This window comes from Mus caroli, unplaced genomic scaffold (assembly GCF_978045245.1).
Source record: "Mus caroli unplaced genomic scaffold, Mus_caroli_1 scaffold_2, whole genome shotgun sequence".
Classification (NCBI taxonomy): Eukaryota; Metazoa; Chordata; class Mammalia; order Rodentia; family Muridae; genus Mus; species Mus caroli.
Window position 1 is genome coordinate 24,952,401 of NW_028227257.1, and position 17,807 is coordinate 24,970,207.

At 46.6% G+C, this 17,807-nt stretch overlaps 1 protein-coding gene across 1 annotated transcript in view; it reads right to left on the bottom strand.

Annotated features, from left to right (window-relative positions):
- Nucleotides 1-17,587, bottom strand: part of Chmp4b (charged multivesicular body protein 4B) — a 36,889-nt gene extending 19,302 nt beyond the window's left edge. The window contains exon 1 of the mRNA XM_021156597.3: nt 17,245-17,587. Coding sequence (XP_021012256.1) covers nt 17,245-17,434 — 190 coding nt within the window. The 5' untranslated portion in view covers nt 17,435-17,587. The remainder of the gene's footprint in view (nt 1-17,244) is intronic.
- Nucleotides 17,588-17,807: the final 220 nt, after the last annotated feature.

Consider the following 17,807-nt stretch of genomic DNA (forward strand, 5'->3'; position numbering starts at 1 on the left):
GTAATGAGCCCCTATGTCCAAAACAACTGCACTTAGCCAGAGATGGCGCCCGAACTCCATCCCGCTCAGTCCCTCTGACTCCAGAACCTTCCGTTACTGCGTCCCATTTTGAGAAGCAACTCATCCTAACGACAGGAGGAGCCAAACATGAGAATAGTTTACTTAAGAGTAAGCATGGGAGGGCTGGAGAGAGGGCTCAGCTTGTTAAGATCAGGACTGCTCTTCTAATGGGCCTGGGTTCAACTCAGCACCTGCATGGTGGCTGACATCCACCTGTAATTCCAGTTCCAGAGGACCTGACACCCTCTTCTGGCCTGCCTGGACACCAGGCATGGTACACATGCATACATGAAGGCAAAGTATCCATATACATAAAATAAAGCAAAAATTTCAAAATTAAAAAAAAAAAAAAGAGTAAACACAGGAACTGGGAGATGGCTCAGCAGTTAAAAGCACTGACTGCACTCACAGAGGACCCATGTCCAATTCCCAGACCTACAGCAGTTCACAACTGTCTAACTCCAGTTCTAGAAGACCTGACACCCTCACACAGACATACATGCAGGCAAAATGCCCATGCTCATAAAAAATTTTTTTTCAAATAAAAATAGTGAAGGGAGCAGTTTAACAAAGTAAGTGTACTTAATGTCACAGAGCTGTCACTACATGCTAAAATGATGAGTTTTATCTTCTGTGTTATATATATTTTTTTACCACAACTAAAACACAGAACCCGGTGGCTGGAGATGTAGCTCAGTTGACAGGTTATTTGCCTAGTGTTTGCAAAGTTCTGGGTCCCATCCCAGCACTTCAAAAATCAGATGTGGTAGCACATGCTTAAACCCCAGCCCCTGGGAAAGAGGCAGGGGGATCAGAAGCTCGCATTCCATGTTGGCTACATTCCAAGTTTGAGACTGGAAAGCACTCGAATGGCGTGGGCAAATCCCTGGGCTCAGTCTCCAGCACTAAAAGCAACAGCAGACTGGTCATGAGCCCACTACCTGCTCATCCCTGGAGACACAGCAGATAAAATGTGTCATGTATGTGACATGTCATGAATGTAAGGCAACAACTGGAGGACAGGTGTCAAAGTGCCCAGAATCATCAAAACCTGAAATACTGGATAAAAATAATCTCTGCTCCCTTGAGCAAGTCACAGCAGTGTAGGCCAAAGTCCAGTGGTGCAGGAAAGAATGCAGGGTAGGAAGTAATCACATTGCCCCACAGTCACAGCTCTTAGGAGGCAAAGTCAGGAGATGATCATGAGTTCTAGGGCAGCCTGAGCTAGGCAAGATCCAGTCTCAAATACAAGCAGGAGTGCTGAAGATACAGCTGTTAGAGTGCTAGGTTCTGGTTCCTGGACTGCATAAATTGAGCACTGTCTCAAAAAACAAGGGGCTCTGTGAGTAAAGACTAATGATCGAAGTTCAATTCCCCCGGACCTATACAACACAAGGCAGAACAGCTGACTCCACAGTTGTCCTCTGACCTCCACAGATGCAATATGGCATGTGATAATGTATATACATAACAATATAATTGTTAAAAGATTAGGGGACAGAATAAAGACATTTAAAAGGGGAAAAGGTCCCAGGGTGTTGGCTCAGTGGGTAAAGCATTTGCCAGAAGCATGAAGACCTGAGTGTCCGTCCATCCCTGAAACCAATTTTTAGAAGCAGAGGAGGATTACAACACATTTGTAATCCCAGAGGGAGGTGAAAAAAGAGACTCCCTGGAGTTCCACATATACAAACATTAATACACACAAACACACACACATGCACAAGCGTGTGCACGCGCGCGCGCGCACACACACACCAAACAGTAAAACCCTAACCAAGACGAGAGGGGTACACCTGCCATGCTATCCACCCTCCTCCTCAACACCACTCTCTGACCATTCATGACTTGAAATCTGGCTCTGGTCACAAGTCTTAGTTCTCGTGTCTGTAAAATGGGATAATTCCTGGTCTTTTTATTTCTAAGAGTCAGGGACTCATTAGAACCTAAGCATCACCCTCCTTCTTCTCTATCCACCGCCTCCACGTGTGCCCCAATACGGCTGCAGCTTTCGGACAGCCCAGACTGCTGCCTCTCCCCAACTGATTCCACCTCAGGAGCCGTTTAAAAAGTGGGTCACTAGGAATCTAGTTTGGACATAGCCTTCTTTACTCCCACCCTGTCAGCAATTAAAACTTCCACTGTACTTCAAAAAACTGGATCAGAAAAGTTGCTCTTGGGTCTTTTTTCACTTGAGCAAAAAGAAAACTTCTGTTTTAAATTATCCAAAGAAAGCAGAGACAAACGAGCCAAAATTATCTCAGATGTGTGGTCTCACAGTCTGAAGACCCAGAGAGAAGTCAGCTTCTGGGAGCCTGGGGCCGAAGGAAGAGGGGCTGAATGTTGTTGTGCCTGCCTACTTGCCAGGGGGAGGTAAGGTGGAGACACAATACAGCTCTGAGACAGAGCCTGCACCTCCCAGAGCACTAGAGCACAAAGGCCCAGCTGGCAGGCTGCAGAATGGCTCAGTGGCTAAGAGCATGGCCTCCAGAGAATGCAGAGCCCTCTTTGGTCTCCACAGGCACCACACACACTTGGTGCACAGACGCACATGCAGGCAAAACACACACCTGTAAAAATAAGTATTGTTGGAGGCTGGAGAGATGGCTCAGAGGTTAAGAGCACTGACTGCTCTTCCAGAGGTCCTGAGTTCAATTCCCAGCAACCATATGGTGGCTCACAACCATCTGTAATGAGATCCGATGCCCTTTTCTGGTATGTCTGAAGACAGTTACAATGTACTCATCACATATATAAAATAAATAAATAAAATCTTAAAAAAAATTAGTATTGTTATTTTTTATTTAAGGGGGAAAAGAACCAGCTGGAAGAGGCAGAAGTGGGAAAGTATCTATGAATAATGAAAGGGCTCTGGAGGGGGTGATACCCATGTCTACATACATTTCTGACTCACTCCTCTGCCAGCAAGAAGAATCTCCTTGTAGACTCTCAGCCCTTCTGGATTCCTCCCTTGGACTCAGTCACAGCCCACAGGCCAGAAGTCTAAGACAACAGCCATTAATCATGTCTGAGCTCCCCACAATACAAGAGTCTGAGAAACACTTGTGTATCTCCTCCCAAGTCCTAAGCGGTGGGCTAGGAGGTCAAGACAGCTTTTAGAGGGAAGGAAGTTTACTCTCTGGACTCATCTGCTTTACTGTAAATAATGTACACTTCAATTATAACACACACACACACAGAGTTGGAGAGATGGCTCATAGAGGACCTGGGTTCAAATTCACAGCACCCACATGGCAGCTCACAACTGTCTGGTAACTCCTGTTCCAGAGGATCCATGACCCTCAAACAAACATGCTGGCAAAATACCAATGCACACGAAGAAAAAAAAAAAAGATCATTTTTTAAAATTAAAAGAGAAAACAACTATATACTGCTATGCCAACTTTCTTCTTCGGTCTCCAAATCCTCCCAGAATCCGCGCAAGTTAAAAGGGGGCATTATTCTGATCCTCTGCACGGGAGGAGCTGCAACAGGGAAAGCCGGTGTCTTCTCAGCCTGGTCCCAGAGTAGAAATGCAGCAGCAGCAGCCCCTGGGTTTGTGATCCTCCACCCAGGCTGTGCCACTCCAGCAAACCACCCACAGCCACTTACAACTCCAAAGAAAACAAACCCCCAAATAGCAACTGTTCATTCCATGTCTTCTGTCAGCCGACTCTCTGCAGCAACTTAATTCTGAAAACTCTCCTGGCAGGGTAAGGAACACAGTGCCACAGTGCTCGTCTGCCTGTCAGGAAGCATCAAGGCAGGAGAACTCACTGGAACAAAAAGAGGATCCATGGGTTCCATTGCTAGTGTGTCTGCAGAGAGCTGTCACTGTTAACAAGTCGCTGAGCCTCTTAGGCTTGGGATATCCTGGGTATGACAAGAAGAGTTCGAGCTCTCTGACTTCCCAAAGTTTCTTAGAAGACAAGAATGTACTGTTGAAGTTAATAGAGAGAGAGCCACTAGAACAGGCACTACTTGAGACTTGGGTTTAGGGTCCTAATTTAGAAGCAGAGGGTAAATGTTTTCCATATTAAGAGGCTTAGCTGCTCATGGTGAGGCCAGGACTTATATCGAACACCAAGACCTTCAGAGAAAAGCCTGAGTCTCTTCCTGATACTCCCAACATCCCCAGTAGAGATGATGTCTCAATCACCACTCTGTATTAGAGTACATTTAATTAAAACACTCAAGGTACGCCAACCTTTAACAACTGGTCCCTTTCTCCGTCATCTGTACACAGAGACAAATCCTCTATACCTGCTGAGCCCACATGTGGGTCAGTGAGGAAGTAAAATCCTAGCAAGGGACACATTCCTAGTACTTTTTTTTCCCCAAAACATTTTTTTAAAGATTTATTTATTTATTTTATGTATATGAGTAGATCATTGCTCTCTTCAGACATACCAGAAGAGGGCATCAGATCCCATTGCAGATGGTTGTGAGCCACCATGTGGTGGCTGGGAATTGAACTCAGGACCTCTGGAAGTGCTCTTGACCACTGAGCCATCTCTCCAGCCTGCATCCCTAGTGCTTAACTGGTCACTGTAGGCTTTTTGTTCAGTAAGACCTGAGGCTTCTCAGACCAAAAGGAAATCTGTGTTTGATTCACCAAATGGCTATCCTGTTACAGACCCAAAGTTTGGGACCAGGAGAAATGCCCTCCCAAATCTGTGCTGTTCCCTGGATCCAGGCTTGGGGAGCACTGTGCAGTTCTAGCATCTGAACTAGGGAATCACAAGGGAAGAAGGTCGGCACCAGCTACAGAAAAGCCTGTGGCTGCCCTGGCTCGACTTTACAGTGTGCAGGGCTGTATGGACACAACTGCCAGCCTACAAAATGAAGACTCAGTTACTTCATCTTTTAACAAGGCCAAACTGCTTGGAGCAAGTCCTGGCTCTCTGGAGCCACACTAATGTGGCTCTTGCTGAGTCTGAGGATGGCAGGGCATGAAAGCACCTCAGCACTCAGTTAATCCATCTTCCTTTATTGGTGAGAAAACAGAGGCCCAAAGGTGAGAAGCGCTGGCCCAGAGATACTTGGGATTAGAACCAGAACCTTAGTGCACAGTAGCTTGAGACCCCAAGGCTGGGAACCTAGGAGGTGAGGATCTCAGATTTTTTTGTGAATGAGATAAAAGTCTGGACTGAATTGGAAATGTATGGCTTTAGAAATAAAGGTGATTCCATCTGAGAGTAGCAACTCCTTCTGTCTTGGATCAAAAATAAACATACAAGAAAAATTAAGTAATTTTTAAAGGGTTAGAAAGACGGCTTAATGGCTAAGAGTACGTGCTGCTCCTGCAGAGGACCCAGATTCAGTTCCCAGCACCCACAGTAGCTTGAACCCACCTGTAACACCAATTCCAGAGGACCCAACACCCTGCTGGCCTCCATGACCACCAGGCACACACAAGGTCCACACAGTCACATATACACATGTAGACAAGAGCACACATGCCAAGTAAGATGTATACTTTTCTTTCGTTTCTTTGACACAGGGTTTCTCTATATAGCTCTCTTGGGCAGTCCTGTCCTGGCACTCGCTCTATCCGCTAGGGTAGCCTCAAGCTCAGAGATCTACCTACTTCTGTCTCCCTGTTGGAATTAAAGGCATCTTCAGCCACTATGGCAGGTCCTTTTTTTTTTTTTTTTTTTTTTTTTTTTTTTTAATTTACTTACTTATTTAGCGACAGGATTTCTCCATGTACCCTGGCTGCCCTAGAACTTCCTATGTAAATCTGGCTGGCCTCAAAAATCACAGATCTGCCTTCCTCTGCTTCTCAAGTGTTGAGATTAAAGGCATAACACCAGCATACCTGGCTTTATTTTTATTATTTTTATTTGTGTGTGTGTGTGTGTGTAGTGTGTACGTGTACACTGATGAAGGTGACAGAAATGATTTGATTCCCCTGGAACTGAAGTTACAGGAGGTTGTGAGCTGCCAAGTATTGGGAACTAGGTTTGGATTATCTTGAACAACCCCAAATGCTCTTAAACACTAAATGGTTTCACTGGGGGTGGTGCATGCCTTAAATCCCTGTGCTCAGGAGGCAGAAACTACTGGATCTCTGAGTCTGAGGTCAGCCAGGTCTATAGAGTTCCAGGACAGTTAGGACTATACAGAGAACCCTATTTTGGGAACAACAAAAACAAAAAACCAAACCACTAAGTGATTTCTGAGCCCTGAATTAAATAATTCTGAGGATCACAGTGAACTGGATGAACGAGCCTGGTAGCTGAAAGTGAGCCACACAACACATACCAGGAAGCCACAAGCCTGCTGGTTAACTGAGGGTGTGTCAAGGCAGTTTAAGCAGCAAGGATCAGCCTGCTTACTTTGCCATGTCGCCTCAAATAGCTTCAGAATAGGGGGAAAAGCTATTCTGCCTCTGTTCAACTGCCCAGGATGTGCTGGGCACAAAACCAGGGCAAAGTGAGGAGAGAGTGGTAATGGCTGGGACTTCCCTTACAACAAAGTAAGCAGCCCTACCCTACCCTTACAGGCAATGATGGACAAGAAGCTGCAGAGATAACTGCTGCTCCTCACACTCTCTGGGTATAGAGAGTCCCTTCAGGATGGACCTCAGCATGGCACAAATCTAAAACAATTCAAGTTCTTTGACTTAGCACCTAGAGCTTTCTGAGGCAAACTGCAGCCTGCCTTCCCAGGCCGTAACTCTCATCACCCTCCAAACATCGTCCACAGAAGACACGGCGGGCACATGCTAATCCTTGCACTCTGGCTTCCACAACCTGTCTTTACCTGGAATGGTCCTACTCCTTCATTTCTTCTATACCCCATTCCTCTAAGGACTCAGCTCAGAAGCACCCCCACAAACGCATACTCCCTGGAACCGTCTGACTCCCAGTTCCAAGTCTCCCTTCTCCTGCCACACTGTGGCTGTGACTGGATGCCAATGGTGGTGTGCCTTATTTGAGAGATAACTGGATGCTTCTAGAGAGTAACAACTGGGCCCCAGATGGCCCGCCTGGGCAGACAGTTTCACAGTGTGCTCAACATGTCTGCAGAGCTGGGTGGAACTATAAACTACCAGCCTCTTGTCTTTGCCATCATGATCTAACAGAAACAAACAGTCCACCCTGGGATGCCATCCACGAGCCCCAGCTCCTAGTGTTGGGAATGGCTGGCTCTTTTTCTGGGATGATTTGTGTGGCTTGGCCTCTCTGCTTCTTACCTCTGAACTAAGAATAATGGTTCTTGTCAGAGAAGCTGAGTGTTTTGAGATGAGCAGCCCTAGAAACAGATTCTCAAATTCAAGGCCATTATTTTAAACCCCCTTTAGAGCTATGTACCATTTACCAGCTAATGCCAGGAACTTGAAGCCTATTTGCAGCCAAAGCCTCTTCTTTCCTCACAAACACCCTAGTGTACAGCAGCAGTCAAGAGAGCCGCACTGAGGACTCTTGGGTAGCCCGCTGACTTTGTATTCCAGAGTGCAGGGATCTCCATTTCAAGTGTGGAGACAGTTCACGGTTTCAGGCCCCTGTGCTCTCCAGTCTCGGGTACAAATTACCTGAGCCCACAGGGTTCTCAGTCAGCACCAGAGTGATGTCACTGTGCTCACGACCACTGCCTACACACTGATAAGTGAGTCAGCCTCTATACAAGCATCTGCCTGCCCACTCCCCATTGTTAGGTCAGACACATCCCAAGGGATGCTTAGTGGATCCTGTCTGGGAAATTCTGTACCTGCATTTATGTAGTAGCTATTGGTACTAAAAGTACAACTATTACCACTTGGCCATTCTTGATAATTTAAATTTTTAATTTAGAAATGGGTCATCCAGCCGGGCGTGGTGGCGCACGCCTTTAATCCCAGCACTTGGGAGGCAGAGGCAGGCGGATTTCTGAGTTCGAGGCCAGCCTGGTCTACAAGGTGAGTGCCAGCACAGCCAAGGCTACACAGAGAAACCCTGTCTCGAAAAACCAAAAAAAAAAAAAAAAAAAAAAGAAATGGGTCATCCAACTTTTTTAAAGGGTCCCAGCTGAGGCGGAAGAGATGGCTCGGTGATTAAGAGCATTGCCTGAGACAGTTTCTTCTTCTTCTTTTGAACAATCAGGCTAAAAATCACAATCTAGTCTAGGCATAATGGTGTATAGCTTTAATCCCAGTACTCAGAAGGCAGAAGCAAGCAGATCTCTGTGAGTTCAAGGCTAGCCTGGTCTACAGAGCAGTTTCAAGCCACCCCAGTGATATTATACAGTGAGAGTCTGTCACAATAAATAGATATAGATAGACAGCCTGGTGGCTCAGTAGTATAGCATTTGCCTAGCACGTGCTAGGCTTTGGGCTCACTACCCTAGGTTTGATCTGTTTATTTACCTTACATATATAACAGTACTCTGGATGCCATAAAACCCAGCAGTTGCTTGTAGGTACTCAAGCTGTGAAAGGATATTATAAAACATTCATTCCCAATTATATTGATAATTTATGAGTGTTCAAGGAGATAAAGTTCTAGACTTATGAAAACATCAAAAATATCAGAGCCGCTGTTGCACAATCCACCTCAGAATGCCTAAGGCAGGCCTGGGTTAGTAGCAGTAGTTTATATAACCCAAGTCTCAGCTTTCTCATCTCTAAAATGGGAGACGCCATGCAGTGTACAGGGTTACTGAAACGGCTAAAACAGTGATCAAATCTGTCAAGCACATGCTGTCTTCCCTAGGAGCAACAAACTGAATCACAGGCGGACAGATAACCACTCCTTCCTAAGGCATGGCCACCGAAGCAGCATTGTAACTTGATGCCCAGACAGTCTAATGCAGACTTGCCATGCAATTAGTGGCAATATGTTACTTGTAGGCAAATTCCAATGGGAAAAAATGCTCCAGAGAAGTAAAAGCAACGGGTCCACCTGAGAAAAAAATTAAGAAATTAAGAATCCTAGTACTCCAGAGGCAGAGGCCAGCAGAGGTCTACATAGTAAGTTCTAGGACTTATGGAGAGAGACACTGTCAGAAAAGAAAAGAAAAGAAAAGAAAAGAAAAGAAAAGAGAAGAGAAGAGAAGAGAAGAGAAGAGAAGAGAAGAGAAGGAAGAGAGAGAGAAAAAAGCAAGAAAGGGAAGAAAGAAAATAAGTTAGCAATCATTTAACTTTTAAACGTCAGCCTTGAGGCTGGAGGGATGCTCAACAGTTAAGAACACTTTCTACTCTACCAGAGGACCCAAGTTCAGTTCCAAGCACCTATATCAGGTTGACCACAATTGCCTGTAATGGCAATCAGGCAGGCACGTGCACACGCACATACACAAACAATGTTGTTGGCTTGGTTTTTTTTAATGCCAGTCATCATATCTGAGTCCTATGAATCCTGGGACACCAAGATGATGAAATGTCTCACACTAGTGGGGAAATCTCAAGCAATCATCTTTCGGGTCGTCTTGTCTAAAGAGCCCTCCCTCTCTGGGTCTGAACAGGGAAGAGCGGTAGGGCCGTACAGAGACAAGTCCCATTTTTGTGTTTACAACTATTGGATCTTATTAGGATTACAAAAATCCACAGTTCTTGCTTAAGCAGATAGTAAAGAATCCATTCCTAGGGTTCGTAGATCCCACGTCCTTTTACAGGAAGGGAAAGAACTGCTATCAACTGATTTAACTGAATTAGTGAAGCAGATTCATCATTCGAACAAACAATGCCTTCAAAGAGATCCTCATGTTAATTACTTTATTACTAAACAGACTTAAACATCTGTCCATTCTTACATCATCTATCACTGGAGTATCTGATTCAGACACAGCTTTTAAAAAGCATAGCATACACTTCCATATTTTTAAAGAATTATTTATTTTATATATGAGTACACTGTTTTCTCTTCAAACACTCCAGAAAAGAGCATCAGATCCTATTACAGATGGTTGTAAGCCACTATGTGTTGCTGGGATTGAACTTGGGACCTTTGGAAGAACAGCCAGTGCTCTTAACTGTGGAACCATCTCTCTAGCCCCTATGTCTTTCTTTCTAAAAAAATTAGTTTTTTTTACTGGGGCTGGAGAGATGACCCAGTAATTGGGTACGCTTGTTGCAGAGGACCTAGGTCACAACCTGAAACTCCAGTTCTAGAGGATCTAACAGCCTCTTCTAGCCTCCATGGACACTGCATGCAGACATATATGCAGTCAAAACATCCAGACATATAAAATAAAAATAAGCTTTTAAAAGTATATATAATAAAATTCTAGGCCGGGCGTGGTGGCGCATGCCTTTAATCCCAGCACTCGGGAGGCAGAGGCAGGCGGATTTCTGAGTTCGAGGCCAGCCTGGTCTACAAAGTGAGTTCCAGGACAGCCAGGACTATACAGAGAAACCCTGTCTCGAAAAACCAAAAAAAAAAAAAAAAAAGAAAGAAATAAAACAGCCGGGCGTGGTGGCGCACGCCTTTAATCCCAGCACTTGGGAGGCAGAGGCAGGCGGATTTCTGAGTTCGAGGCCAGCCTGGTCTACAAAGTGAGTTCCAGGACAGCCAAGGCTACACAGAAAAACCCTGTCTCGAAAAACCAAAAAATAAATAAATAAATAAAACTATGTCTTCAAACAAGAAGCAAAAGTGTCACTAAGGGAAATTCCCACTGCTCAGCTCCTTGGGTTTCAAGTTTTCCACCAAAGGGCCTCTGGGCCGGACAGTCCAGCAGGCACACTCACTATTAAGATACTGTGGCTTTCAACCTGATATCACTATCCAATTAATTTAGTAAGATTCCTTCCCATATGCTAATGATCTAGAGTGGCTTTACTAAACGTGAGGATACTACCTTTGTAGTAAGTCACAGCAATGAGCAGAACTTCTTGAAGATACATTTCGCATAGGCTCGGTCATACATTCTCAGCGGAACTAATAATAAATGATTTGCTTCCATGAATCTAAAGAAATGTACTGGGACTGGAGTGATGGCTCAGTGCTGTTCTTCCAGAGGTCCTGAGTTCAATTCCCAGCAACCACATGGTGGCTCACAACCATCTGTAATGGGATTGGATGCCCTCTTCTGGTGTGTCTGAAGAGAGTGACACTGTGCTCACGTACTCACGTACATAAAATAAATAAATATTTTTTTTAAAAAAAGGGGGGGCTGATGAGATGGCTCAGTGGGTAAGAGCACTGACTGCTCTTCCAAAGGTCCTGAGTTCAAATCCCAGAAACCACATGGTGGCTCACAACCACCCACAGAGTGAGCAGAAGTCATAAATTCAATTCCCAACAGCCAGATGAAGGCTCACAACCATCTGTATAGCTACAATGTGTACTCATATACATAAAAGTAAATAAATAAATCTTTAAAAAAAAAGAAGTATACCAAGACAGAGTGTAATCGCCAGTCTCCACTGCTCAATCTTAGATAACTGTATGTAACTAAAATAAGGCCCTCTCTACAAACTCTTTTCTTCTTTATTAAAATAAGAAAAAAGAAATCTGAATGACCTAAAGTAGATGCTTCCTTAATTAGCTCCCATGCCATAAAAAGAAACTGGGGCAGTCAGATGGTTCAACAGGTAAAAAGGCAGGAAGTGCCTGACGACCCAAGTTCAATCCCCCAAATCCCAGCCCCATTCACATGGGGTAGGGAGAGAAACAACTCTACCAACCTGTCTTTTGGTCTGTGTGTATGCGTGTGCACACACAAACACTCATGTGCAAGCACACAGCATGCACTAAAAGCTAAAGATGTGGTGGTGCACATCTGTAACTCAGAACCCCTGCACTCAGGAGGCTGAGGCAAGGGGTCACAAGTTCAAGGGTAGCCTGGGCTATATATTGCAAGGCTCACTCTTGCACTGCTCATACTCACCCTTAACAAAATAAAACAAGGAGCTGCAAGATGGCTCAGCAGGCAAGGAGCTTGCAACACAAGCCCGATGACCTGAGTTTGAGCCCCAGCACCCACAGGAAAGTAAAGGCAGAGAACCAACTCCTAAAGGCGGTCTTCTGACCTTACACATATGCTGTGCCATGAGTGTCCCAATAATAATAATAATAAAATAAAATTTTTAAATGTAGAGGCTGGAGAGATAACTCAGAGGTTAACGGTGCTTGCTGTTCTTACGGAGGACCTGCGTATGGTTCCTAACACCCAATTAGGCAGCTCTCGACTGTCTATAACTCCAGTTCTAAGTGATCTAGTGCCCGCCCAGTCTTCCAGAGCACATGCACACATGTGGAGCACATAAACACACTGAGGCATTCATACATACACATAAACAGTAACTAAACAAATCTCTTTAAGAGGGTTGGAAAAACAAGAGAAGAGACCCTTAGACATCTGAACATCTTTCTTAGGAAACTGTTAACAGAGTCTTGACTATAAAGGTGCTCAATAAAGTTAGTTCTTGTCCTTAGGCTAGCTCCTGAGGCTGGGTCCTATTAACACTGAAAAGGCTGGGCAGTGATGGCACACTTTAATCCCAACCCTTGGGAGGCAGAGGCAGGCAGATTTCTGAGTTCGAGGCCAGCCTGGTCTACAGAGTAAGTTCCAGGACAGCCAGGGCTACACAGAGAAAGAAACCCTGTTTCGAAAAAACAAAAACAAAAACAAAAACCAAAAAGACAACCAAACAATGAAACAATGTAAATGTGGTCAGTGGTAACTTTATCGGACAAGTGCCATGTATCCCTTCTCTGTCCTGCATACTGTAGGTAATGTTCGCCTCAACCATCTCAAATGAGAATAAACTTAAGTCTCCTGGAAGGCAAGGCCCATATCCTGGTCACGTCTGATTCTCAGCTCTGAGCAGGGAGACTACGACCAGAGAACATAAGAACGAATATATAGCTTAAAGGTAAAGGAACTTGGAAAAAGCATGTGACCCTCTCCTCATCTAATTGGAGTTACTACCTGAGACACACTGCAAATAATCCAGTCTGGCTTCCACGCTGTCCTTTCAAAGGGCAGGGCACCAGCTTTGTAATGTGTATACTGCCAAGATAGCTTCTGAACTTGGATCCATATTCTGATGGGCAGACTATGGTGCTGACTCAATTCTTCCCTTCTCAGCCCCATACGGGGCTTGCATACATGGGGTATGTGGAGGGACAATGTCAGCCATGATAATGCCTATGGCAATCACAGAAGTAAACAGAACACATGATGTCTCTGATCACTTGATCAACAAGTCTCTGAGATGAGATACATCGCTTTATAAGCCTCACTTTCCTCCCTCTACACTGGGACGAATAAATACACCTTCTTTTGTGTGTGCCTGTGTGTAGTTGTATGAATACACATATGTACATGTATATAGATGCTAGGTCAAGGTTTAAAGGTCAAAGTTGAATAGCTTCTATTAATCACCTTAATTTTGGAGACAGGATCACTCACTGAACCTGGAGCTCTGAAATTCAGAAAAGCTGACTGGCCACTAAACTATGTGATCTGCTTGTCTCTGCCTTACCCCAGCTGGGTGACAGCTGGGTACACTGCTGCCCCTTCTCATGGGCGCTGGGGATCTGAACTCAGACCCTCATGCTTGTGTGGCAGGTGCTTTACCATGAGCCATCTCTCCAGCCCCAAGTCTGGGTTTAGTCATACAATACTCATCCGTATCTAAATACCCACTGAGCATTAACTGTAATGCAGACGCTGCTGGGGATACAGCCATGACATGTCTGTAAAATCCCACCTCGTGGAGCCATAGACACTGTGGATACTGTAACGCTCAGGAGAAAGCACTTTACAAACTTCAAAGGATTATCCTACTATGACATGCAGACTTGACCTGTGCATCACCATACCCAGCTGCCCGCTGCCCCAGCTAAAAGCCTGGAAATGATCTTCTCCTGTCTCAGTCCTGCTTACTCCAATAATCCCAGGATATCACCAAGTCTCTTCTGACTCTCCGTTAGAAGTCTTGGGTGTGTATTTCTTTGTCCATTTCCATGTGTCTGTGCTGGGCCTTTATTCCCACCTGCTAGCACCTGTGCAACGGTAATGTCGAGCAAGGACTGATCTTTTACCATATGGCAAGCTTTGTGCTAAGAACTTGCATGCACAGCATACCTCATCCTGTACTGCTGATGCTAGGACGTACAGAGGGGGGAAAGGCACGGAATAACCTGCCCGGGCACACAGTCAGGAAGGAAGCTACAGCTCAAGCTCTGGTCTGTAAGATTCTGTCTTTATGTTACTAGATTCCTGCTTCCGTCCCTCCCTGGTCAGTTTACACACCTTAGTTTACACTGCTGCTGGAAGGTTCTTTAAAAACCCAAGTAGATAAGATCTTCTCCTATAAAAGAAGCACCAGAGGCTCTTGGGCATCTCCTGGGTAAGATACCAAGGCTCCCAGCCAGTCTCCAAGGTAACCTACAGCCTGTCCAGTCCCAGACTCCAGCTAGGAGGCCCGTAAGCTGCTCCGGAATACACTAAACCCTGTGACCTCCCTCAATCTCCTTCCTCTGCAGAGCCTCCCTCCCTCCCTCCCCTTCAAACAAGAATCTCTCCCTGCAGGGCAGTGGTGGTGGTGCACACCTTTAATCCCAGCACTCGGGAGGCAGAGGCAGGCGGATTTCTGAGTTCGAGGCCAGCCTGGTCTACAGAGTGAGTTCCAGGACAGCCAGGGCTACACAGAGAAACCCTGTCTCGAAAAACCAAAAAAAAAAAAAAAAAAAGAACCTCTCCCTGTAACCTCAACCATCTAAACACACTTCACCACTGGCTTCTAAAATTACTCCTGGCCCTTCCCACCCCCACATTTCCAATCCTGACTTCTCCCAGGAAGACAGGCAGTGTTTTCTCATCTCTGACATTCAGAGTCCCAGCCAGCAGTAGGTCAGGAAAGGAATGGCGTGTACACGGTGGTAGTAAAGCCTCACAGCACAGTCTGAGGAAGTGGTTAGGTCCTAGGACAAGAATACATCTATCAGACCGCAAGACAATAAAAAGAAGGGAAGCTTGCAGCAGCTCCTGTCCTCACAGGCAAACTCACAGAGAACGGTCAACAATTTCCTTACAACTGAGTCACTTCTCCACAGTCTCTCTACAAGCGCGTGGAAAGCCAGTTCGGTCACCTCTACAACTGCAGAAACTAAGCTTGCCTGGCCAGGGACATGAGTTTCTGATCTCACTGTATGGCAGGAGGGCAATGTGCTCGGTATCTGGGAGGCGGGAGAGGATGCATAGTGACAACCCTCCTCCACTCCACGGTGAGGAAACAAGCCTCCAACATGCAGATTGGCAAAATCCAGGACTCTAATTACCAATAGTGAAAAGAGGGTCCTGATTAAGGCAGAGCTGTCAGAGAAAAGGGCTGATTAGAGAACACAGCCCCGTCCGTTCTCCATCTCCACAGCTCTAACTGGTGTCCGGTTCACAGATGGATGCCTGCACCTTCCCTGCATGCTCCTCCCACTCTCCAGACGCAGCCAGATGCTTAAAACTCTAACCAATGATTAGAACTGGCTTCAGAACACCCTTCCAAAGCTTTCCATCCATTCAGAATTAAAACTCTGTTAGCAATTCAAGGCCCACCCCTCCCTCCGCTTCCCCCACTCTCCCGTCAACCACTAGAAAGATACAGAGATCTTCCAACCTCTTAAAGCAGGCCAACTTCCCAGCCATTCCTCTGCTATTCTCCCAACCAAGAAAAATCCCCCCAAAGCTGGGTCCTTCAAAAGGCCTCAGTTCAAACTTGAACTTTCAAAGATGTTACCCTGACCATCCTACCAAGACAGCACCCTACTCTACTATTCACTATGACCCCACTTCTTAGTCCTAATTAGTGCTCATCACTAACATCTTCAAAATGGTTAGTTTCTTCAGGTAGTGTCTGCCCTGCCCCCACCATCTCCCTTTTTGAGACAGTATCTCTCTTCTTGGCCAGCTGGGCCTTCAGACTGCTCTGTAGACATGGATGACCTTGGCTCTCCTGCCTCTACCTCCCAGGTCTGGGCTAACAGGCTTTCAGGGACACGCACCGCTAGTACCTTTTCTTTAAAGCAGACACTGTTTGATATCCCTCTATGAATCAGACTGGATGTCCTGGGTGCTCGGAATTCCCTGAATATTTGCTACGATATTGGCAGAGGAGCAGCCCTCAAGACAGGTTATCATTGTGATACAAAACAAGCTAATGTTTCCCATGTTAGTTAAGCCCCTACTAGTACTGGATATTATAAACACTCTTAGGAGGATAAATCCACTAAAGGTCACAATCCTGGAACAAATTTCCCTGGTAACCTTCTGGGTTAAATACTTGTTTGCATGATTCCCAAACCCCCCCCCCCCACCTTCGGCCCACTCTCAAGGGGTGACCTGTCACGCTATGATTCATGGTCACATTGTTGTAACAAAAACACACAAGAGCATTTTGACTTTCTTTACAGTCATTCACACATTTCCACATTCATCTCACTGAGGAAAACTACAAGGTACTTCCTAGACAGTTTCGCTTCCTAGACAGGACGCAAAGAAGCTTTCAAGTTCCAATCAACAACAGGACTGGGTCAACAGCGGCAGAGTCCTCGTCATTTCTGGTTCAAGAGGAACGGGAAGTGGTGAGTCACAAGAGGGCAAGGCTTACAACACGGAAGCTCTGAGAATCACAGGGTTATCGACATCTTAGGTCTCGCAGAGGCCAGCTCCTAGCTGGTGGATGTGGAACTCAAACTCAAACAAGTACACTCAACAAGTGAACACAGCGAGCGGGTCCCGGAGGGTCTCTTCACTCCCCAATTCTCCATAAAGGAGGCTTCTCAACAAGACTCCCAAGTCAGGGGCAGAAGGCAGCTCAGACGTCACCAAGGGCTCAGGAGAGGACAGAGGTGGACCAAGAAACACATAAATGATAGGGTGGGGCAAAGAAATGAACCAAGGTGGGGGTAGAGGCAGTGGCTGGAAAGATGGGTGAGGCCAAAGAGAAAAGAATACAAAGGAACAGAGTGGAACAGACTGAGCAAAGTTAAAGTGCTGTGAGATCTGGGTCAGAAGAGGCCTGCCAGGGTAGGGAGAGTTTGAAGGGAGTCTGATGATGCAAGTGAACCGGCTCAAGGAGACCCAGAAGGAGTCAGATGGAAAGGGATCCCCGGCTCGGACAGACAACGAAAGAAGTCTGGCCGGAGAGTTCCAGAGTCGAGAGAGACCCCGAAACGAGTTAGACAAAGTGGAGTCCCGGCCTGGGGAGCCTTAGGAGAACCAGTGGAGAGTCTGATGGGGCCCCGGCCGTCTCACCGCGCTTATTTTTGGTGCCGTGCTTCTTGGCAGCCGTCAGCTCCTGTTCGATCTTCTTCTCCAGGAACTCCTGCTTCTTGCTTAGCATCTCCTCCGTGTCCCGAAGTCGCTGGATGGCCTCCTGGGGGGTCGGGCCGCCCTTGCCCGCCTTACCCCCTCCAGCCCCGAACAGCTTCCCGAACACCGACATGGCTGCTGCTCGCCGCGCCGGCCTCCGGCGCCCACTCCGGCTCGGCTCGGCTCGGCTCCCGCGCCCACTCCCGGCCTGCCGCTCCCCGCAGCCGCAGGCCTCGCCTCCACCTCCGCCCCGCAGCTGGGCCCGGCCGCGCCACCTCCCACAGGCCCCCACGCCCGGGCCCGGCCGGCGTCAGGGCAACGCGCCGCTGACTACAGCTCCCAGAGCAGCACGCGCCCGCAGCCCCTCGAGTCTAAGGGAGGACCGCGCGCTGCATGCCGGGAGTCTGAGTTTTCCGGCTCCTGGCGTACTGTGGCGCACCTTTTTAGTCTCGCAGAGGTCAAAGGGCAATGTGGCATGCTGGAAAATGTAGTCTCTTTGGAATGTG